The sequence below is a fragment of the Budorcas taxicolor genome, chromosome 2 (genome assembly GCF_023091745.1).
Source record: "Budorcas taxicolor isolate Tak-1 chromosome 2, Takin1.1, whole genome shotgun sequence".
In the NCBI taxonomy this organism is placed as follows: Eukaryota; Metazoa; Chordata; class Mammalia; order Artiodactyla; family Bovidae; genus Budorcas; species Budorcas taxicolor.
Window position 1 is genome coordinate 124067497 of NC_068911.1, and position 23711 is coordinate 124091207.

At 39.4% G+C, this 23711-nt stretch overlaps 1 protein-coding gene across 1 annotated transcript in view; it reads right to left on the reverse strand.

Moving 5' to 3' along the window:
* Nucleotides 1-3395: 3395 nt before the first annotated feature.
* STAT4 (signal transducer and activator of transcription 4) overlaps nucleotides 3396-23711 on the reverse strand; it is a 100793-nt gene continuing 80477 nt past the window's right edge. Inside the window, exons 14-23 of the mRNA XM_052659794.1 lie at nucleotides 19245-19328; nucleotides 17506-17604; nucleotides 13669-13804; nucleotides 12036-12085; nucleotides 11704-11798; nucleotides 10545-10681; nucleotides 10020-10211; nucleotides 8314-8380; nucleotides 7275-7383; nucleotides 3396-3422 (exon numbers count right to left, since the gene is read on the reverse strand). Of these exons, the coding sequence (XP_052515754.1) occupies nucleotides 3396-3422; nucleotides 7275-7383; nucleotides 8314-8380; nucleotides 10020-10211; nucleotides 10545-10681; nucleotides 11704-11798; nucleotides 12036-12085; nucleotides 13669-13804; nucleotides 17506-17604; nucleotides 19245-19328 (996 nt within the window). The remainder of the gene's footprint in view (nucleotides 3423-7274; nucleotides 7384-8313; nucleotides 8381-10019; nucleotides 10212-10544; nucleotides 10682-11703; nucleotides 11799-12035; nucleotides 12086-13668; nucleotides 13805-17505; nucleotides 17605-19244; nucleotides 19329-23711) is intronic.

Sequence of the window (23711 nt, forward strand, 5' to 3'; positions counted from 1 at the left end):
TGGAAGTTCACGGTTCACATATTGCTGAAGCCTGGCTTGGAGAATTTTGAGCATTACTTTACTAGCGTGTGAGATGAGTACAATTGTGCAGTAGTTTGAGCATTCTTTGGCATTGCCTTTCTTTGGGATTGGAATGAAAACTGACCTTTTCCAGTCCTGTGGCCACTGCTGAGCTTTCCAAATTTGCTGGCATATTGAGTGCAGCACTTTCACAGCATCATCTTTCAGAATTTGAAATAGCTCAACTGGAATTCCATCACCTCCACTAGCTTTGTTCATAGTGATGCTTTCTAAGGCCCACTTGACTTCACATTCCAGGATGTCTGGCTCTAGGTGAGTGATCACACCATGATTGTCTGGGTCATGAAGATCTTTTTTGTACAGTTCTTCTGTGTATTCTTGCCACCTCTTGTTAATATCTTCTGCTTCTGTTAGGTCCATACCGTTTCTGTCCTTTATCGAGCCCATCTTTGCATGAACTGTTTCCCTTGGTATGTCTAATTTTCTTGAAGAGATCTCTAGTCTTTCCCATTCTGTTGTCTTCCTCTATTTCTTTGCATTGATCGCTGAGGAAGACTTCCTTATCTCTCCTTGCTATTCTTTAGAACTCTGCATTCAGATGCTTGTATCTTTCCTTTTCTCCTTTGCTTTTCACTTCTCTTCTTTTCACAGCTATTTGTAAGGCCTCCCCAGACAGCCATTTTGCTTTTTTACATTTCTTTTCCATGGGGATGGTCTTGATCCCTGTCTCCTATACAATGTCACGAACCTCAGTCCATAGTTCATCAGGCACTCTATCAGATCTAGTCCCTTAAATCTGTTTCTCACTTCCACTGTATAATCATAAGGGATTTGATTTAGGTCATACCTAAATGGTCTAGTGGTTTTCCCTATTTTCTTCAATTTAGTCAGCAAAAAAAAATATTGTGTAAATGTGGTCTAGATTCCCTTCACGTTGCATTTCCATCTCATGCAGCATACCCTATCCTGATCTAAATAGGTATCCCTAGGAATTCCCTAACAGAACCCTATTACTCCCACAAAGATGGTTTTTGGAATGTGAGACTCACACCCCTAAGGGTGTGAGTCTTTACCCTGGAGTCAAGAACTTGATTTTGATTTTCTGAATCTAAATTAAAAAGTCACTTATTGGACTCATCCTTACTATGATTTCTGCCTCTGTTATGGGGAGGAAACTACAAATGTTCTTGTACATCAACTAAGGTGGCTGTGACCACATATGAAACCTTGACATTCTTCTGCCAGGCTCTCTGTTTACAATCTTTTCAAAATTTCTTCTGAAATAAGCTAAGAGTCATCATACTTTTAATATTTTCCACAGAATAAAAAGCTCCTGCAGCATTTTTTGATATCTAAATCCAACTATTTATGAGTATTTCCTGGTAAGGAATTACCTCCTTAAAGATAAAACTATAATGTTCATTTTATAGTTCTAAGGGCTTCCCTGGTAGCTTAGACAGTAAAGAATCGGCCTACAATGCAGGAGACCTGGGTATTCTTGCCTGGAAAATCCCACAGACAGAGGATCCTGGCGGGCTACGGTTCATGGGGTCACAAAAAGTCAGACATGACTGAATGACTAATACTTTTGGTTTCACTTATAGTTCTAAATATTTCCTCCACTTCTGCTGTCAATTAATATATTTGAATTTCAGAGAACTTGGCTTGTGGAGAGAAGTAGAGACTGGAAAATGCACCTTGAATTAGCTTGTGGTCCTACATCAAACTGACACCTTCACCCAAAGAATACTGTCAAGAGCTTGCAAAAGAGTAAGAGGAGTGGCCTTGGGACAGGTGCAAAGTTTCTCCCATAGAGTAATCTAGGATCATGTGGGTGGGTATAAAGGATCAGAGATAGGATGGAGCTCAGTTGTGTCCAACTGTTCATGACTCTTTGGACTGTAGCCTGCCAGGTTCCTCTTCTGTGGATTTTTCAGGCAAGAATTCTGGAGTGAGTCATCGTTTCCATCTCCAGGGGATCTTCCTGACCCAGGGATCAAACCCACATCTCCTGCATTGCAGGTGGATTCTTTACCTACTGTGGCATTGGAGAAGTCCAAGGGAGAAGGCAGGTTATATTAAAAGCTTTTTTTTCTTTGAAATCTTCTCCATCAAACATTAGCTTCTTCTTGTTTGACCACCTAGAAGATGGGAAATGGGTGAGAGAACTTAGAGAGGAGTCCCCCACAAGGAACTGTCATCTCTGACTGCAGTCAGGGTTTACTTTGGACACCAGCCTCAGGACTTTAGGTAGCTGGTCATGGCTGATACTTCAGTATCAGGACTTCCTCACCTGGCTCAGCAGCTTCTCTGGAGCCTGGAGACATGGAGAGCTCCCCAGGGCCCAGGCACTGGGAGGGCCCACACTGTTACTAGGGTCAGCAGCTGGGCAGTGGCACCACTAAGCATCCAGTCCCGGCAAAGGAAAGATCAAAGTAGATCTGTAGCCCATATACATATATTATCATTCAGTCAACCACTCCCTTCCTGCATCACCAAGGATGGAGCACCTCATCCTAAATTCCTTCCTCCAGGCTCAAGTTGGATTCATGAGACCAGAGACCATTAGAGCTGGGAAGGACCATAGCCTACCTAGTCCAACCTCTTCTAGAGGTGAAGAACATACAACCCAGTGATCAAATTACTAACCAAGGCCAGTGTTGTTATTTTCGTCTTGGTCTTCATTTCATGGGAGTTTTACCCATACATCTGCTTTCAGTGTAATTTGCCTGAGATTTGCCACCATGGATGACTCTGGATCCTTCCCCCTAATAGGAGAGGTGTCCCTGGCAGTGATGCCAGCAGCTGTGAATCCTGAAGCTGGAACAGTGCTGACACGGCAACCAAGAGGCTTCCTAATTCACCTGGGAATTGCTGCTGTTAATGCCCTGTTGTTGCTTCCATCTTGTATCCAGTGTGATGACTCTTACTTGCGAGAACTCAGGACATTCGCTTATTCAGTTTCCATCAAGCCTTCCTGCTGGTTTGTGAGTAATGTGTATGTGACTTTGTTATTTTTCACTTATTGTGCAATCTTTGCACTTAAATCTTCTAGAGTCAAAATCATAAGTAACACAACAGAAAAAAAAACCAGAAATGAAACACATACAAATGAGTCTTTCATTAATATTATATTAACACTTGTTTCTTAAAGTGTTTTATCTCACAAGTTTATCAGAAGCTTGGGTCTCTAGCATTTCAATGACATTCCCATTTGGGTGTATCATAAGAATGAGAAGAAAGCTTCATATTTAATCATTTCCTAGAAACTGGTATATACAAAGCTGAAGAAACCAGATATGATTGTCGGCAAAGATCAGTCTTTAAAACTTTTTCATTAGCTTCCTTCTTTTGAGTGTCAAGAGTTTATCTTGTCATTCGGCAGAATAGGGAGACTTCATCTAAAATTGAAAAATGAAAAGAACCTTTGAGCAAACTATTGTTTTGCAAATATGTCACCGTTTCTTAGGTAAACATTCTCTTGTCTACTAAATACATACTTTACTTCATAATCTTTCTCCCAATTAACTACAGTACTTGCAAAAGTAACTGAGGTTGGTCAATCTAAAATAAAAGGCATTTTTTAAATAAATAAAAGCTATTTTTAAGAAGGCCTATTCATCCTACAAAAACATAATGAAGAATTGAGTGTAAAATGTAACAAAAGTTCTCTTATAACTGAATGATTTAAGGATGACTAACACTGGAGAGTAAGTTTTTCATCCCTGGAAATTTTCAAGAGAAAAACTAAACACCACTTGATTTATAGCCAGATATAAATTTCTTGGGGCTCATGGTCTCTGCAAGACGCTATTATTCTGATGTACATGCATCCTCATGTAATTGGAGTTTTGAACTGCTTGACAATATTGGGGGACAATAATAGACTGCATCCTAGAGCATATAGTTGCATTTAACACTATGATTTAGTTCTCAAAAAAGCATTTTTATGCTGCTATTGATTGTTGTTCATATACTACTTGAAGAAGCTCCCAGGACAGGACAAATGAGGCAATAATCAAGAAAAATTGGCATTTTTGGTGCTTGAACTGCTAACATAAATATTATACTAGACTTACATATCTAATGACTGATATGTGTTATCTTATAAAGGGGGGACAGTGGTAGGGACTGGTGGGGCTGATGGTGGAAGTAGGGATGAAGTGTACTTAGGTGGGGAGGTATACAGGGATATTTTGCCTTTGGGCAGCTTTTGATGGGAGACCTTAAAGCAGTTCAAGTCAGCATAGGTGTCTGCTTTCAATGCCCACAGTAAGAGCAACACATAGAACCATATAGACATCCCTTGTATTAGGTCCATGAATCAAGGCAAATTGGAAGTGGTCAAACAGGAGATGGCAAGAGTGAACGTTGACATTCTAGGAATCAGCAAACAAAAATGGACTGGAATGGGTGAATTTAACTCAAATGACCATTATATCTACTACTGTGGGCAAGAATCCCTTAGAAGAAATGGAGTAGCCATTATGGTCAACAAAAGAGTCCAAAATGCAGTACTTCGATGCAATCTCAAAAACAACAGAATGATCTCTGTTCATTTCCAAGGCAAACCATTCGATATCACAGTAATCCAAGCCTATGCCCCAACCAGTAACACTGAAGAAGCGGAAGTTGAATGGTTCTATGAAGACCTACAAGACCTTTTAGAACTAACACCCAAAAAAGATGTCCTTTTCATTATAGGGGACTGGAATGCAAAAGTAGGAAGTCAAGAAACAACTGGGGTAACAGGCAAGTCTGGCCTTGGAATACGGAATGAAGCAGGGCAAAGACTAATAGAGTTTTGCCAAGAGAATGCACTGGTCATACCAAACACCCTCTTTCAACAACACAAGGGAAGACTCTACACATGGACATCACCAGATGGTCAACACCGAATCAGATTGATTATATTCTTTGCAGCCAAAGATGGAGAAGCTCTATATAGTCAGCAAAAACAAGACCAGGAGCTGACTGTGGCTCAGATCATGAATTCCTTATTGCTAAATTCAGACTTAAATTGAAGAAAGTAGGGAAAACCACTAGACCATTCAGGTATGACCTAAATCAAATCCCTTATGACTATACAGTGGAAGTGAGAAATAGATTTAAGGGACTAGATATGATAGATAGCATGCCTGATGAACTATGGACAGAGGTTCATGATATTGTACAGGAGACAGGGATCAAGACCATCCCCATGGAAAAGAAATGCAAAAAAGCAAAATGGCTGTCTGGGGAGGCCTTACAAATAGCTGTGAAAAGAAGAGAAGTGAAAAGCAAAGGAGAAAAGGAAAGATATAAGCATCTGAATTCAGAGTTCCAAAGAATAGCAAGGAGAGATAAGGAAGTCTTCCTCAGCGATCAATGCAAAGAAATAGAGGAAAACAACAGAATGGGAAAGACTAGAGATCTCTTCAAGAAAATTAGACATACCAAGGGAACAGTTCATGCAAAGATGGGCTCGATAAAAGACAGAAACGGTATGGACCTAACAGAAGCAGAAAATATTAAGAAGAGGTGGCAAGAATGCAAAGAACTGTACAAAAAAGATCTTCATGACCCAGATAATCACAATGGTGTGATCATTCACCTAGAGCCAGACATCCTGGAATGTGAAGTCAAGTGGGCCTTAGAAAGCATCACTATGAACAAAGCTAATGGAGGTGACAAAATTCCAGTTGAGCTATTTCAAATTCTGAAAGATGATGCTGTGAAAGTGCTGCACTCAATATGCCAGCAAATTTGGAAAGCTCAGCAGTGGCCACAGGACTGGAAAAGGTCAGTTTTCATTCCAATCCCAAAGAAAGGCAATGCCAAAGAATGCTCAAACTACTGCACAATTGCACTCATCTCACACGCTAGTGAAGTAATGCTCAAAATTCTCCAAGCCAGGCTTCAACAGTATGTGAACCGTGAACTTCCAGATGTTCAAGCTGGTTTTAGAAAAGGCAGAGGAACCAGAGATCAAATTGCCAACGTCTGCTGGATCATCAGAAAAGCAAGAGAGTTCCAGAAAAACATCTATTTCTGCTTTATTGACTATGCCAAAGCTTTTGACTGTGTGGATCACAATAAACTGTGGAAAATTCTGAAAGAGATGGGAATACCAGACCACCTGACCTGCCTCTTGAGAAACCTATATGCAGGTCAGGAAGCAACAGTTAGAACTGGACATGGAACAACAAACCGGTTCCAAATAGCAAAAGAAGTAAATCAAGGCTGTATATTGTCACCCTGCTTATTTAACTTCTATGCAGAGTACATCATGAGAAATGCTGGGCTGGAAGAATCACAAGCTGGAATCAAGATTGCCAAGAGAAATATCAATAACCTCAGATATGCAGATGACACCACCCTTATGGCAGAAAGTGAAGAGGAACTAAAAAGACTCTTGATGAAAGTGAAAGTGGAGAGTGAAAATGTTGGCTTAAAGCTCAACATTCAGAAAACGAAGATCATGGCATGTGGTCCCATCAATTCATGGGAAATAGATGGGGAAACAGTGGAAACAGTGTCAGACTTTATTTTGGGGGGCTCCAAAATCACTACAGATGGTGATTGCAGCCATGAAATTAAAAGACGCTTACTCCTTGGAAGGAAAGTTATGACCAACTTAGATAGCATATTCAAAAGCAGAGACATTACTTTGCCAACAAAGGTCCATCTAGTCAAGGCTATGGTTTTTCCAGTGGTCATGTATGGATGTGAGAGTTGGACTATGAAGAAAGCTGAGTGCCAAAGAATTGATGCTTTTGAACTGTGTTGTTGGAGAATATTCTTGAGAGTCCCTGGACTGCAAGGAGATCTAACCAGTCTATCCTAAAGGAGATCAGTCCTGGGTGTTCATTGGAAGGACTGATGCTAAAGCTGAAACTCCAATAGTTTGGCCACCTCATGCGAAGAATTAACTGATGCCAAAAGACCCTGATGCTGGGAGGGACTGGGGGCAGGAGGAGAAGGGAACAACAGAGGATGAGATGGCTGGATGGCATCACGAACTCGATGGACATGAGTTTGAGTAAATTCCGGGAGTTGATGATGGACTAGGAGGCCTGGCGTGCTGCGATTCATGGGGTCACAAAGAGTCGGACAGGACCGAGCTACTGAACTGAACTCTATTATGCTCATGGGTTTGTTCTGACAAATGTGTTTTCTCACTGCCCCGGCATATCTTCACCCCCCTTTAATTCACACACCATCTTCACTCCTGAGAAATGCCCTTGACAGCAGTGAAAAGAAAGGGAACATACTGCAGTTTCGATTGTTGTGGGACTCAGGTTTTCTCTCAGCACTGCATATACACTTGGCGACATGGGAAGAAGGTCTGATGGAGAATGTGGCTCTGTAGAATCACTTCGGCTTGAAGAGGTAACAGAGTAAATATTGAAGAGGATTAAACATAACAGCTTGTGGTGACTTACTGTGTTAGCAACTGTTAGGGCCCAGAGGAAGCCACCCCAAAATGTGCCTCAGTGGCATATTGGTTATTTTGAATTAAATGATTTAAGTTACTTTAAAAAGATGCAAAGCAGGAGGGACACTCAGACCCTTGTCTCTGCCTGCTGGGAAGCAGGAACTAAGTCTCTTCTGTGAGAGGTGCCCTCCCAGTTCTGGAGGTAGAAGAACATCCTTTTTGCTAGAGATAGGGGATTCATTTGGGCCTAAGATGCCTGTACAAGCCTGGACCTTGTTACTTCTTTAATTTAATATCCCAGACCCAAACTCTGTTTAGATTCTTTACTACTTGAGCACCCAAAGCGTAAGTATCTTTTTCCTGTCAATTCCTCATAAAGTTATTGATTTTTTGGTGTGCAAAAAGTATAAAAGCTGCCTGTTTTGGCCACTTCTTAAGTCCCATTTCTATGAGAATTCTATGAACATCAATTAAAATGTTTTCCTTTTTCCTGTTAATCTGCCTTGTATCAATTTTATTATTAGTCCAGTCACAAGAACTTGAGGGGGTAATTTCTACCTCCCCAAAAGAACCTTTTTAGGGTTTCTTTTATTGTGACACTGAGATTATTGAATTTCAAATAATTCATCATTTGAAAACAGAGCACTCAGCCCACTAGGGAATAAATGGCATATGAACTGAACTGAAACGGCAACATTAGAATTCCTTCATGATGGACTGTGGTATATCCTAAAGACTTATGGGTTAAAGAAAATGGGACATTGAGCATTAAAATGCTTTATTCTAATTTAGATGTATGCTGTTTTATCCTTAAGTTCCCAGCTTTTTCGATAAGTTTAATAATAATTATCTTATATGTGGCTAAGATTACTTACATTGTTGAGATGGGGATAAAAACAGAAGGGACATAACCTTTGTCTCCCTTTTCTGTTGGTCTTGAAACTGGAAAAGAAGAGCATGTTGGGGGAAAATATTATTATTGATAAAATTATAAATCTACAAAAGGTTCAGTAATGCTAAAAGGAAGAGAGATAATATAACTGTTTAGTGATTCACGTTTTTCAGTTGAATAGATGAAACGACATTTCACATGAGCACAAAATGTGCAAGAAGAGAAAAACAAATCTCTTGGCAGGCCTGATCTAACTTCACATATTAATGGTCTGAAATAAGTGAGCAAAATTGGGAATCAACTATATTACCTGTTCTCCATGTAGTATTTAAGTTTAATTATAAGGACAGATATATTCATGGATTGGGGATTTATAGCAATGCAGTTCTTTTCATTAAAACTGACTCCAATTATAGTATTATAATGACACAAAGTTTTGAAGCACAGACTTCAGTGTTAAAAGTACAATATTACTGCATTGTAGTAGCAGTAATATTGTGTGCAATCCTCACCCTCAAATTTCTCTGGTTTACTCTATTGATCCAGTTGTAAGGACCAACTGTAATTTTTCAAGTGTAATCTGTTGCATTGACATTTATTATTTCATTTGATCAGATATAGAAACAATTAAAAGCCTCAAGGTTTTTGTGGCTGTTGTCTTTTGCTAGTTTCAGAAGGGGATGAAGGAGGGTGGCAGCAAGTCACTGCCGTGAGTGACAACTGTGCCATATTCCTCAAGATGATGCTCATATATTAAGTTGCTATGGATGACTGTTTTAATGTCTTGTATATACTTCTGGGCTTCCCTGGTGGCTCAGACAGTAAAGAAACTGCCTGCAATGCAGGAGACCTGGGTTTGTAACTTGGGTCTGGAAGATCCTCTGGTGAAGGAAATGGCTACCCACTCTAGTATTCTTGCCTGGAGAATTCCACGGACAGAGGAGCCTAGCGGGCTACAGTCCACGTGGTCACAAAGAGTCAGACGTGACTGAGTGACTGACACGTTCACACATTCACATATATACTTCATTTAAAGAAACAGAATGGTAAACATATTACAATTCGCTAGTTCGTGAATGTTCTTTTCACGTATCCAACAAATATTTACCAAATGCCTATTTTGTCCAGGTATTGTTTTCAGCCCTTTACATACAACCAGGAAAGGCAGGCATGTCAAGACTTGTTATTGATAGGCTGGAAGGTGGGGATGAAGCATAAAGACCCCCTTGTCCCCTCCCTGGCAAAGGAACAACAGTCTCTGAGTTGTGAGACTACAGTAAGTAGAAAATACAAAGCTCATCAACTCTGAGCTTCTTTTGTAGGAAAGGAAAACAGCCTTGCCTGACTTTTAACAGCTTTCTAACCATTACTTCTTCTTTCTTTTCTCCTCCCCAGGCATAGAGGTAAAATTAGTGCCACTCCTACTTTAGAAGGGAGAAAAAGGAAACTATCTGTGGCTGAGAAGCTCCCATAGCCATGGTGAAGTCTAGCTACTGATTACTAACCACTCTGCTAGCTGGACAATCCCTGCTGTTCTTTTCAGGAACTGCTCACACACTACTTCATGTCTAAGGCTTGATCTTATAATGATCAAAGTCAACATAAAGAGAGGAACTTCATTTACTTTACTCCAATCTGAGATTGTTCTCCAAAATCTTAAGAAGAAAAAGCAAATGGAAAGAACCTAACCTTCGCATGGCTGGGAGCTGTAGTGTTTACTGAAGGCTTTGTCTTTGGGAATATCAGGATAGAGGTACTTCAGAGGGTTTTCAGGGATGTTTTCAGCCATAATAACCTTGTAGTCTCGAAGGATGTCAGCAAACGGCAGGGCGGACAGCCGGCCTTTGTTGTAGGGTTCCACGGAATGGAATCTTACTTCTCCTGGAAAAAGAGAAAACAGAGGTAATATTCAGGATCCTGCAAGCATTCTTTGTGGCCATTTTTCCAGCCTACGTTCTCTTCATGTCACTGGTTATAAAACAAGGCCAGCCCTTCTCTACATCTGTAGAATACAGATGGCCACACGATAGAGGACACCCACATAGGCTGTGAGAAAGTCATGCTACATTCTTCTGGAACAACCGTAACAATTAATATTCAAACCCACCAAACACATGAGAAATAGAACAACAGGCCACACACTTCTGAAGATGGAAAGACCAATAACCAAACTCAATGCTAATTTCACATGAATAAATAATAGTGAGCATGTACCGTTTTCAGAATGGTCCACCCAGGTGAAAGTTATTCCTCCAAGGTGGCTTTCACTGAATCTTAACAAAAAGGTCCCAGGCATTTTATCCTTTAGTAAGAGTCGTTCCTTTTCTTTGCTAACAAAGCCCATGATGTACCTAAAAATAGAACATGGCACAGTTTCATCTGATCAAAGAATGTAATTTGTTGCATTCACAAAGAACAGACCTGGATTTATTTTGATATAATCAAAAGTCAATAATGTCTAAAATACTCTTATACAGATTAAATATCAATATGTGATGAAGAATGTAAGAAACTGCAACTATTTTCCATTCTATGACACTAAATATGCTTATGAAGGAAAGAAAAGAAAAAGTGACTACTGTAAACAAAGAAGCTATGAACAGTGGAGTGCATGCATCTTTTCAGGTTAGAGTTTTTGTCTTCTCTGAATATAAGCCCAGGAGTGGGAATGTTGGATCACAAGGAAGCTCTATTTTTATTTTTTAAAGAAATCTCTACTATGTACAACAGTCAAGATATGAAAGCAACATAAGTGACCATCAACAGACAACTGGCTCAAGAAGATGTAGTATAATATATATATATATCATATATATAAAACATATATATGATATATATACATACGATGCAATCTTAGCAATTTAATAAATGAAATACTGCCATTTGCAGCAACATGGATGGATCTAGAGAATATCATACTAAGTGAAGTAAGTCAAACACAAATATTATATGATATCACATATGTGCAATCTAAAAAATAATATAAATGAATTTATTTACAAAACAGAAACAGACTCACAGATATAGAAAACAAACTTATGGTTACCAAAGGGGGAAGTGGGGTGAGGGGAGGGATAAATTAGGATTTATGTTGGAATTAACATATACATACTACTGTATATGAAAGAAATAACCAACAAAGACCTATTGTATAGCACATGGAACTATATGCAATATTTTGTAATAACATATAAGGGAAAATGATCTAAAAAGGAATATATATGTACAACTGAATCACTGTGCTATACACCTGAAACTAACAAGATGTAAATCAACTACTCTTCAATTTTTAAAAAACTGACAGTATAAAAATAAGAATTGAATGAATTCATAATGAAAAATATAATCTTCCATATTATTCCATGGAACTTACCCATCAATCCAAAGGGGAAGAATGTGTTTCTTAATTAGGTCTAAAATTGCTTCAAGCCAGGTCCAAAAGGTAAATGATTTACCAGGCAAGTGTTCCTATTGGAATAAACAAACATGTTAGGACAATAATTGTGTCAACAGTAATGTTGGTATGATAGTTCAAGTTACTTTTTCCAGTGAAATATTTATTTTAAATGAGAAAACACTTTAGAGGTTCTTGTTAAAATAACCTTATCAAGAAAACCCTCAAAATCTCAAATTATGATAATGGAGGCTTAAAAAAGAACACTAAAAAAAAAAATGTAAATGATACTATCCTTTCCCCATCTGTACCTTGCAGAACTTGGCCCAGGTGAGATGACCATCATTGTAGCTAGACTGGACTAAAATGAAAGAAAAGAATGAGATTGAGATTTTTATTAAACAGTTAGACTCTTCAATTTGGTGCTCAATTTGAATTGTCCTCCCCCAAGCATTTCCTAAGCACCTGCTATGGGTTTGGAGTGTATTTAATGCTAGAAACAGTAAAAATAAGATGTCATGAAAATTTTTATCCAGGAAAGAAACTCTTCGATGGAGGAGCTAAAGATAGCCTTAGGAAGTGGGTTGGTGTCTAGAACCAGGCCTCCATGAATGGATAGGATATAAATTGTCAAAGAAGGAAGAGGCTGCTCCAGTAGCAAAAATAATGTAGGTTGAGGCATCGTGGATATGAACAAGGCTTATATATGAGACCATAAGAGCAGCCTAAGAATAATTTGATGAAGATCTGAAAAAATATGGCTGCTATTTATACTATATATTTAAAAGCTTTATTCACTCATTAACAAACATTTATTGAATGCCTGCTAGTGTGGTTTATGAATTAAATAGGATCAAAAACAATATTTACATTAAGTAAATTTTGTAATGTTCCCAATTTATTTAAACATCAAGTGCTCAGATAGTAGATCCAAGGGCAACCCAGCATCCCTTTTCAGTCAAGTTTATCCAAATCACACATGACTCACTGCTGCTAATCAAATACATCTTTGGCTGTACTTCAACTAGAAATGTATACAAATTCAATTTTAACTCTTTTCTTGGTGCTAAATGTGTTCACCCTAGGTTTGTCAAAACATTCATATCTTCTAAAATTCTTTTAGAAAAAACTTACACTGTAGTCACTATATGGAGTACCAATGACTACTTTGCAAACTTTAGACATAGTCGTCAAAACTGAAATTTTCCTGCTATGAAGAATTAACTATGACCAGGCACTTCCCTGGTGGCTCAGATGGTAAAGAATCTGCCTGCAATGCAGGAGACCCAGGATTCCATCCCTGGGTTGGGAAGATCTCCTGGAGAAGGAAGGGGCTACCCACTCCAGTATTCTTGCCTAGAAAAATCCATAGAGGATACAGTCCATGGGATCCCAGAGTCAGACATGACTCAGTGACTACCACTTTCACTTTCACTTTGGGTAGTTTTTTAAATTTCAAATAAATTTCCTGACCCTGGGATCAGCTGTTTTCCAGTTGGTTAATAACCACTGTAATATTAATACGAAAGATCAAGGCACCATTAAGGCTTCACAGTACATTCAGTGGAAATGGCATAAAGAATATCCTAGAGAGTACAGTGCCAAGTAGAAAGGAAGGTACTTTAGAACTGGACAGTCCTGGCCTGCATCTTGTTTTTACTACGTAACACCTGTGGCAAGTCATTTAACCTCTGAACTTAGGTATCCTCATGTATAGAATGGATAGAATATAAACAATAGAACAATGAGTTATCCTCAATATTCTGCCTTAAGGAATTTCTGTGAGAAGGAAAATGTAGCATTTAGCCCTATATCCAGCAATATAGTAGGCACTCAATAAATTGTGATGAGCATTATTACTATTAATAGTAATATCACCCTCATTCTTTAAAACTCTTGAGTACGAGAAACAGGGGCAAGTCCTCCATATATGCCAGCTCTTACCTGTTAGCTTCTCGGCCAGCATGTTGAGCTGATCTGAGTTCAGGCCACGACCAACGTATGATGAAAACTGCCAGCTCATCACTTCCAGGAGTTGACTCAAAGTGGCAGATGGAGGATTATTAAAGAAAACCAAGTTCTGAAACAGAGTTGTATTGATGATTGTATGTATTAATCACACTGAATGTGATTAATTGCAGCTCAATATATAAGGTTCCTGATTTAAACTTTTCAGGTTAACCTAAGTTAAAAATACAAATCTATTGTCTCATCTCTGTTGTGCTTTTAAATTGACTGATTTTGTCTTTTTCTAAAGAGTTCCTGGTTCTTTGAGTCTAATGTAATATATGGTTCTATCTTATCCCTAAAGGAATCATTGGGCAGCTCTTTAACTTTCCCTGGACTATAGACTATCATCAATCAACTCATACAAGTACTTAACACTGTCCAACAAATAACTAAACAGATACTCTCTTCTGAAATAATATTAATCTTTTAAAAAATATTTATTTTTGGCTGTGCTGGGTCTTCACTGCAGCGCGTGGGCTCTTAGTTGCTGCAAGTAAGTAGTCTTTCTCTAGTTGTGAACGGGGGCTGCTCTCTAGTTGTGGCACACAGGCTTCAGCAGTTGTGGTTCACAGGCTCAGTTGCCTCAAAGCATATGAGATCTTAGTTCCCAGACCAGGGATCAATCCTGTGTCCCTGGCATTGGCAGGTGGACTCTTAACCATTGGACCACTGGACGAGGGAAGTCCCCTGAAATAATATCAATCTTAAACCAAACTTGTATCATGATATTTAATTGGTTTATCATGGGTTGCTGCTGCTAAGTCGCTTCAGCCGTGTCCGACTCTGTGCGACCCCATAGACGGCAGCCCACCAGGCTCCCCTGTCCCTGGGATCCTCCAGGCAAGAATACTGGAGTGGGTTGCCATTTCCTTCTCCAACGCATGAAAGTGAAAAGTGAAAGTGAAGTCGCTCAGTCGTGTCCGACTCCTAGCGACCCCATGGACTGCAGCCTACAGGGCTCCTCCGTCCATGGGATTTTCCAGGCAAGAGTACTGGAGTGGGCTGCCATTGCCTTCTGGTTTAGTACAAGTTATATCTTGATCAGAAGAAGCATTCCAAAGCACAAAAATAGTTAAGTCCCAGGCTAAGGAAAGGAATCCTGTAATATGAATTCATAATTAACTTGGGACTCCTGTTTTAGGATTCTCTTTTCTAATATTGTTCTAGACAAGAGGATCTTTTGTATGATCAACTGCAAAAGATCAACTGTTTATAACAGCAACTGGGTCAACAATGGCAGAACAGAAGACTTCACCTCAGATTACTGGAAAGGAGAAGGTGAGAAAGTCAAGAAAGATATTTTAAGGAAGAAGGTGGGGGAGGAATTAAGAAATCCTTTGCAATATGGGGAGAAGGCCTTTGGCAGACATGAACCAAGCTGGGCAGCAAGAAAAGAAACCAATTCAAGAGACTTCAGAAGGTGGGAATAAAAGAAGACATGGCTTTCTGTAAGAAGGAGTGAGAGACAGGAGAGGGAAGAGTAGAGAGAAAGAATTTCCTTGAACATGATGATTATATCTGGACAAATGACCAAAATGCATAGAACATAATTAAGATCTAGGAGCTTAGGTTTTGAAGCAGAATAGTTAAGAGAAGCCAGAGTTAGCTGTTATGCTGAACTCTGTAAGCTGGCTGTGCATTTACGTGTTAGGAGCTGTATATGAAATACATCTCCAGGTTCCTTATCTAAAACTAGAGCAGAATCTGAGATGCTAAAGCAGATATCTTTGGTGGCTTTCTCATAGAAGAAGGATGCTGAAGAAAGCTAAGGGTGGTGGCACTGCACTCTGAGGCTAGTCCATCTCCTTCTTATATCCTGGAATTGGATGAAATGTTCTAAACGTGTAGTTTCTAATGGAGACATTAAATCTCAGAAGTGTTGGCTGTTATTGACTTTACAGACCAGGTAACTTTTCAGAAATATTCTAGAAATAACTTTGGGAGAAATATCAATAACCTCAGATATACAGATGACACCACCCTTATGGCAGAAAGCGAAGAACTAAAGCACCTCTTGATGAAAGTGAAAGAGGACAGTGAAAAAATTGGCTTAAAACTCAACATTCAGAAAATGATTTTAAAGTCATGGCATCTGGTCCCATCTTCATGGCAAATAGATGGGGAAACAATGGAAACAGTGTCAGACTTTATTTTTTGGGCTCCCAAATCACTGCAAATTAAAAGGCACTTGCTCCTTGGAAGAAAAGCTATGACCAACCTAGACAACATATTAAAAAGCAGAGACATTACTTTGCCAACAAAGGTCCATCTAGTTAAAGCTAAGGTTTTTCCAGTAGTCATGAACAGATGTGAGAGTTCAACCATAAAGGAAGCTGAGCGCCAAAGAACTGATACTTTTGAACTATAATATTGGAGAAGACTTGAGAATCTCTTGGACTGCAAGGAGATCCAACCAGTCCATCCTAAAGGAAATCAGTCCTGAATATTCATTAGAAGGACTGATGCTGAAGCTGAAACTCCAATACTTTGGCCACCTGATGCGAAGAACTGACTCATTTGAAAAGACCCTGATGCTGGGAAAGATTGAAGGCAGGAGGAGAAGGGGATGACAGAGGATGAGATAGTTGAAAGGCATCACCGACTCAATGGACATGAGTTAGTTTGAGTGAGCTCTGGGAGTTGGTGATATAGAAGCCTGGCGTGCTACAGTCCACGGGGTTGGGAAGAGTTGGACTGAGTGACGAACTTTTCTAATGAGTTCTGTTCTTCTCACTGCAGGCTGAGAGGAAGCAAGGCACAGGACACTGTGCACAGCCTTCCTCTCTGCAGTTAATCTGACTCAGATGCAGGGCACCAGAGGATGAGAAGTTACAAGGCTGAGGCATTTTCTATGCTGTTTTCTTATTAAGCACATTAGACAAAAGGGAGGGAATGCTTGGAGCTGACTCATTATGACTATTCCTACTGCTAGGACCCGAGGTAGACAAATTCTTCCCTTTGGAAGGCACATTTACTTTGCATCAAGAAGAAATAGTTATTTACATCTGATCTATTTTCTCTAGACCTTGGTGGTTTCCAGGACGACACACTGGGGTTTTGTTAAGAGAGAATGGAGGGAAATCCTGACTCATCTTTTTTGCCACGCCCTGCCTTGGTGGTCTTAATAGAAGCTCTTTTAAGAAGTGCTTCTACTCTCTACTTCCTTTGAAACTTGAGACCAATTTTTCATCCATATCTTAAATAACCACCAGATGGCATTAGAAGCCAATTTGAGCCTAAAATGGATTTAAATCTATAATCAACTTGAAAATCTGTAGTGTTGTTAGGTGAGATTGGTGAAAATGCTAGTCACTTATTTGAAACCAATTCTCGACCTTTGTGGAAGAGCCAGTGTGGAGAGGGTGTGGCCAGAAGTAGTTGAGGAGGTAAACACAGCAGTCAGACCTCAAATTTTGGAGAAGGGATTCTCCAGAGTCATGTGAACAGAGCAACTGGATGTCCCTAGAACCCTCTGTGATGCACAGAGTTGGGAACTGACCAGACCTCAGAAATAAAGAACATCTGTATGTCACTTCTGCTAGCCAGAACTCTCTCATGGTCCAAGTATATCAGAACATGTTATTTTAAATATGACACAAGGGAAGAATCACACAACTGAATATATTGGAGTTTTGAAATAAACAACCCACAAAGATATGCCAAAATTTATACACACACATACACTCATACCTTTTGGGGCACATGGGTTTTGTTGACCATAAAACAAACCAAATGGAATTAAAGGGGGAGAAACAAGAATAGGGTCTCTACCTGGGAATCGTTGGTTGACACATTGTACCAAATGATGGATGCCCAAGCATTAGGTAACTGACTGACGTTGGAAATCATCACCACAGGTAATGAGCAGGTCTGGTTTTTTTTTAAAAGAAAGGCACAGTTATTACAGGTAGTAGCATCTTACATTGATTTTATACTTGGGTCTTTCCCCTAAAGGGCCGTCTCAAGTCAACCCCACTCCTCCAATCCTGGTGTCTACACTGCTTTGGTACTAAAATGATTCATGAAGGCAGTGGAACCATCTGAGCATACATGAGTCAAAGTACAGGGAGCAAAGAAGCAATAAAAATAGGGATCCTTTCAGAGTGCTTGGTCAGTCGGCTCCAATATCTTCCCTGATATTATGTAGATATTTTTAACTTTCTTGTATCATGTACTGCCAAAAATATAACTAGAGCTTGTATTGACTTAGCAACTTTCTTAATAAGTTACATCAAAGAATCTAATTTAAAATTTATCTCTGGAATGGATTAATATATTCAAATTATGATCTAACATCTCATTAATGTCAGTATCAGATATGGGGATTTTAGAGGGAGAGGTGCATGACCTTGGAATACAGAACACTATGGGAGACAGAGCTGCTGCCTCTATTGTCATAGCACTCAGCTTAGTACTGTTGGTGCTAACGATCTCAACCTTATGGAACAAACAGGCTTCACAGATTCATCTGGGAAACTAATCAACTTACATTAGTCCCTTCGCATGAACAGAAGTTATATTGTTTGTAGACAGTGAAATGCCCACTTGAGGAACTCAACAGCTCATGGAAGCAGACATTTAGGGAAAAGGGATGAAGGAATCTCTGGAAAATTTTATAAATATGTTCACATTCATTAAGATACAAGAGTGAAGGCAGAATGCTAAGATAATCTATTCTACAAATAGGACCATATTCAGGTGTATGAAGTTGTGTTTATCCATTCATGCACTCATTCATTCATTTACTCAACAAATGTTGAGCATCTGTTATATGTCAGGCACTGTGCTGGGCACTGGTAATGGAAGGATAAAGGTGTGATATCCTGCCTTCAAGGAGCTCATTGTTAATTATGTTCAATTTAATTCCCCATTTCTTGATTCCTTCTTTGAGTTCAGTGGTGATTGTTGTCAGAGAATCAAAACAATGTGCTATTAATGTTCCTATCATTGGTCTTTGCTCATCACACTATAAATACCTTTCTTCTGAGGCAATTTTATGTACAAATTAAAATTTTGAAATCATACATGACATGATTCAAGTATATTTATTTCTCTTTAAGCTTTCCACTGAGTATCTGTGACTCTGGGAATCCCAGAAAACAAACAAATATACAGTCTCAGCAACAAATTATTCAATATGTATTGAATTATAACGACTGAGGTTTTATCATTTATATATATATATAATTAAAAAATTATTTTTTGGCCATACCACATAGCTTGTGAGATCTTAGTTCTCTGACCAGGAAACAAACCTGGGCCCTTGGCAATAAGAGTGTGGAGTCCTAAACACTGGACAACCAGGGAATTCCCTTATCATTTATATTTAATCAGAATAATATATGCTGACTAATGAGTGAATATTTCACATATTGATTTCCTAAATTACAACAAAAATAATGAATAACGAACGTACTAAAACCTAGAAAATATTGGGTTTTCATCTTCAAATACTAACCAATTCCTGAAAATGTTATTAGTAAATACTAAATATTCCTTGAAACACCTACCTCCAAATCTATGGTCAGTCCATAGAGGCAGATCTGTGTCTCAAATGTTATGGAATGAAGCTCCTCAGTCACCATGTGACAGCCCTAAGGGGGAAAGAAATAAATTGTTATCTTACAAATGCATACACGTGTGTGCTAAGTCACTTCAGTCGTGACTCTCTGCCACTCTGTGTATGGACTGTAGCCCGCCAGGCTCCTCTGTCTATGGGAATCCTCCAGGCAAGAATACTGGAGAGGGTTGCCATGTCCTCCTCCAGGGGATCTTCCCCACCCAGGGATTGAACCTGTGTGTCTTATGTCTCCTGCAATGACAAGTAGGTTCTTTACCACTAGTGCCAACTGGGAAGCCTTCTACAAATGTGTATAGTTGTTACCTATTATTAGATGTGCTTTTATAAAAACTAACAACTTTTTAAAGTATAAAGTATAAAATACCCTCAAACATCTTCTGTTATGGAACATTCCTTATTTTAAAAAGTCAAAAGATATACAGAGTTTGAGAAATCTTCCTTTACACAAACGAATGATATTGTTTCCAAAACAATTTCTAGCTTCAACAATTCCAGCATATTTTCATCAGTTGAAATCCAGATAAGTTGCTCTCTATTTTTACTTTTGGAAATTTGTCCTTTTGACTTATCAACTATTAACAAAAGAAAGCCAGATGTGTGTAGCTATAACAAAAACAAGTCAGTATCATAATGGATTTTTTAAAAGCAATATCAAACATGGTTAAACATGGTTAAGTGGGAAAAATATGTACTTTCCTCAGCTTCTTCCAGAAACTTCAATAAAGTAACAACTGGGGTTTTGTTTACTTTCCAATAAAATAAAACTGTAGCCTAGGTCTGGGAGTGAAAGCTAGGGGAGTCTGGAGTGAGGGTGGCAGTTAGGGGCTGTGTGTTTCAGAACCAGGGGTGGAAGCATTGAGCCCCCAGAAGCTGGAGAATGAGGGCTAAACAGGAGGGGTAGTTACTAGCCTCAGCCTAGGCAATGAGGTTCCCAACTTCCCTGACCCTGGTGGGGTTTTGGTTAGTTAATACATCCAGTGCTTGCATTACTATGATTATTAAAAAAAAATGTTAACAGCTGAACCATGTAACAGTATGATTGTATTTCCATTCTTATATTATTTTTAGTTTTCCCTGGACTTATTAGTTGCCTCAGACGTTTTACTTAATCAATTTGTTTTATCTACCTGTTACTAATGTTACCCGAAATACTGAATATATTAAATAAACTAAATGCTATACAATAATATTGTAAAAAATGGGTAAAATTCATGTGTATGAAGAGCTGGTATATAAGAGCCATAGTTTAATTTAAAATAGATAACCATCAAGGACCTACTGTACAGAACAGGGAACTCTGCTCAATATTACATAACAACCTAAACAGGAAAAGAATTTGAAAAAGAATAGATACATGTATATGCATAACTGAATCATTTTGCTGCACACCTGAAACTAACACAACACTCAGGGATCCAATCCAGGTCCCCTGTACTGCAGGCAGATGCTTTCACCATCTGAGCCAGCAGGGAAGCCCCTAATCAATCATACTGCAGTATAGAATAAAAAGTTTTTAAAAAAGAGAGCCACAGCTTAATCTTTTTCTAGGAATAATTCAGAAGTATAGAAAATAAAAATATCAAGAAATATCAGTATGATCTTAACATAATATTTAGAACTCAAAAAGTGATCACCTCCGAGGAGTGGGTTTGGAGTGGGAAGGAATGGGACAAAAACTGCTGTTTTTCCCAGGATGAAATCTGACAGAAACTTGCTGTATGCCAGAACCAGCAGTACTGTCATCATCTAAGAGCTTGTTAGAAAAATAGCTTCTCTGGCCTCTTTCCAGGCCCACTGAACCAGATTCTGCATTTTAACAAGAAGCCCAGGTGGAATTTATGAGGCAATTATTCTCAATATGATGTATCCACATTGTGTTTAGTCTCAAAAGGGATGTAGAAAAATTGGAGATGATATAGAAAGCTTAAACGATTTAAAAAATAAGTCCTGTGGGAACATATGAGCAGAAGTGGAATTATCTAGATTAGAAAAGTCAGGGTGGGGTTGTGGGTGGCTGAGTCAGCTCTGAAAGGGAGCTCTTGCTACTGAATATAGTTAATAACAAGCTGGAGTCCTTTTGTGTTAAATTTTTAAAAAAAGTTCTAATATGATGATATGAATGACAACTACAAGAGGAAGATTTTATTGACAATGCTGCTGCTGCTGCTAAGTCACTTCAGTCATGTGCAATCCCATAGACGGCAGCCCACCAGACTTCCCCGTCCCTGGGATTCTCCAGGCAAGAACACTGGAGTGGGTTGCCATTTCCTTCTCCAATGCATGAAAGTGAAAAGTGAAAGTGAAGTCGTTCAGTCGTGTCCAACTCTTAGCAACCCCATGGTCTGCAGCCTTCAGGAGGGAGGTTAAAATAGGATTTGTTACTGAGAAAAACTCCTCTTTCCCTTGGGCCAGAGCATTGTGGTACCTTCCAGTGCCCGGAGGTGTAGATTGACTCAGTGAGACTGCTTCTTACAGATTAGTAGAAAGTTATGTTACTGAAAGTTCTTTCGAAAATTCTCTTAGACCACCCCTAAAATTACTCCAAACTCACCAAACGACCAGCCCCCTCCCCCAATTTACTTATTATGTAGAACTAAATTGTTCTTCCTTTGATTGACCATGAGATGAAACGGTCATCTTTAGGCACCAAGTTAACAAAAACCACATTTTTTTTTAAAACAACAGAAAATCTCACTGCCCTCTGGGAGGAGGTGTTTACACTATGCAAAGTGAGACAACAGAAGAATCCACAAGCCCATGGTCACTAACGGGTGCCACTCACATTCTCACTGAGTTCAGCGGTGGAAAGGATACAAGCCTGTGTTTGTACATTTGAACAGAACATTTGAGAGGCCTGCGGCAAGCACACAGAGGGAGATCACATACCATATGTCTAAATATTTAGCCTTTATAAATCAAGTTAACAAACGTTAAAATATGGGCTAGTCTCCTGCCTCAACAGCTAAGCTTTCACATGACCTAATTGGCCAGGTTTTAACTCCTCAAAGTCCTGCTGAAATATCCTGGCCTGGGGAGAGCATGACCTTCTGGGACCACTCCCATCCTTCTTTCTTATTCCTCTGTGAGGGGCTGACCTGACGAGTGTGGCCCTGAGGCCTCTCCTCATGCCTGGAAATGTTTGCACTGACGGTTTCATCTGTGCTTGAGAGAGCAGACCTGGGGAAAAGGCCTTGTACAGCCCTGAAAGTGGGCTTGAGGTCTTCTGGGCTGGGAATCCTGAAGCCCTGGGCTCTGGTGAGCACATGGCCTTGACTACCCAGACATCTCTCTCTGTGGGGAGGGCCACAGTGGGAGGACTGCCGAAGGGAGGCTTTGGATTTCTTATCCCTCCTTCATTCTAATCTCTGCAGTTTAATTTGTTTAATTAAATGTGTGTGTGTGTGTGTATAATAACAATTCATCATGGATATAATTCCCTCACACCTTTGGGTTATGGCACTTGTGTGCTCACTAGTCCAAGTGGCAAGAGTCTCTCAAAGTGTAAGAAATCAGGGCTCTGCAGAGCAGTGACACACAGGGTTGTCCATTAACTTTGGAACAAGACTCTGTACTTTAAATATTACTTTGTTGAACCGTAATGTGGATGGTGAGAGGTTTACATAGGGATTCAAACTAATTTCCAGTGTTTGCTTTAAACTTTTGATGCAACTGTGAGGTACATTTAGAATGCAATTCAACAAAGAAGCTGACATCAGCTTCAACATGTCTATCAACAATATACAAGACTGGAGGAGAGCAGCTCTGACAGAAGACAGGGTCATTAGCTTTCCAAGCTCGCATGGCCACCAGTCATAGTCTTTATTATTTTATCAGTGCAGTCCAAGCTAGAGACACTATTCAATCTCACATTCCCAGGGTCCATTCCTTACAGACTGAAAATATCATAGATAAGATGTACCATTAATGTTTGTATTAAAAGCCATTTCAACCATCTGAGATGATTATAGATTTAAAATATCCATAGTTTTGATATTTATATTAATGACATTGATGATATAACTGGATTGACTGTATGGCACTTTTAAAGAAAAGTACCCACTGGATAATCTGCTAAGAAAGTGAAAAACTGGCTAAACAACCTGACCAGGGCTCCACCTAGGGAAATATATGGAACCTAATGAAAGGCAGGTATAGATGTCACCATATTCTTTTTGTTACCTCTGTGCATGCATGTTGAGTCACTTCAGTCATGTCCAACTCTTTGCGACCCTATGGACTATAGCCAGCCAAGCTCCTCTGTCCATAGGATTCTCCAGGCAAGAATATTGGAGTGGGTTACCATGGCCTTTTCCAGGGGATCTTCCTGACTCAGGGATTGAACCCATGTCTCTTATGTCTCCTGCATTGGCAGGCAGGTTCTTTACCACTGCACCAC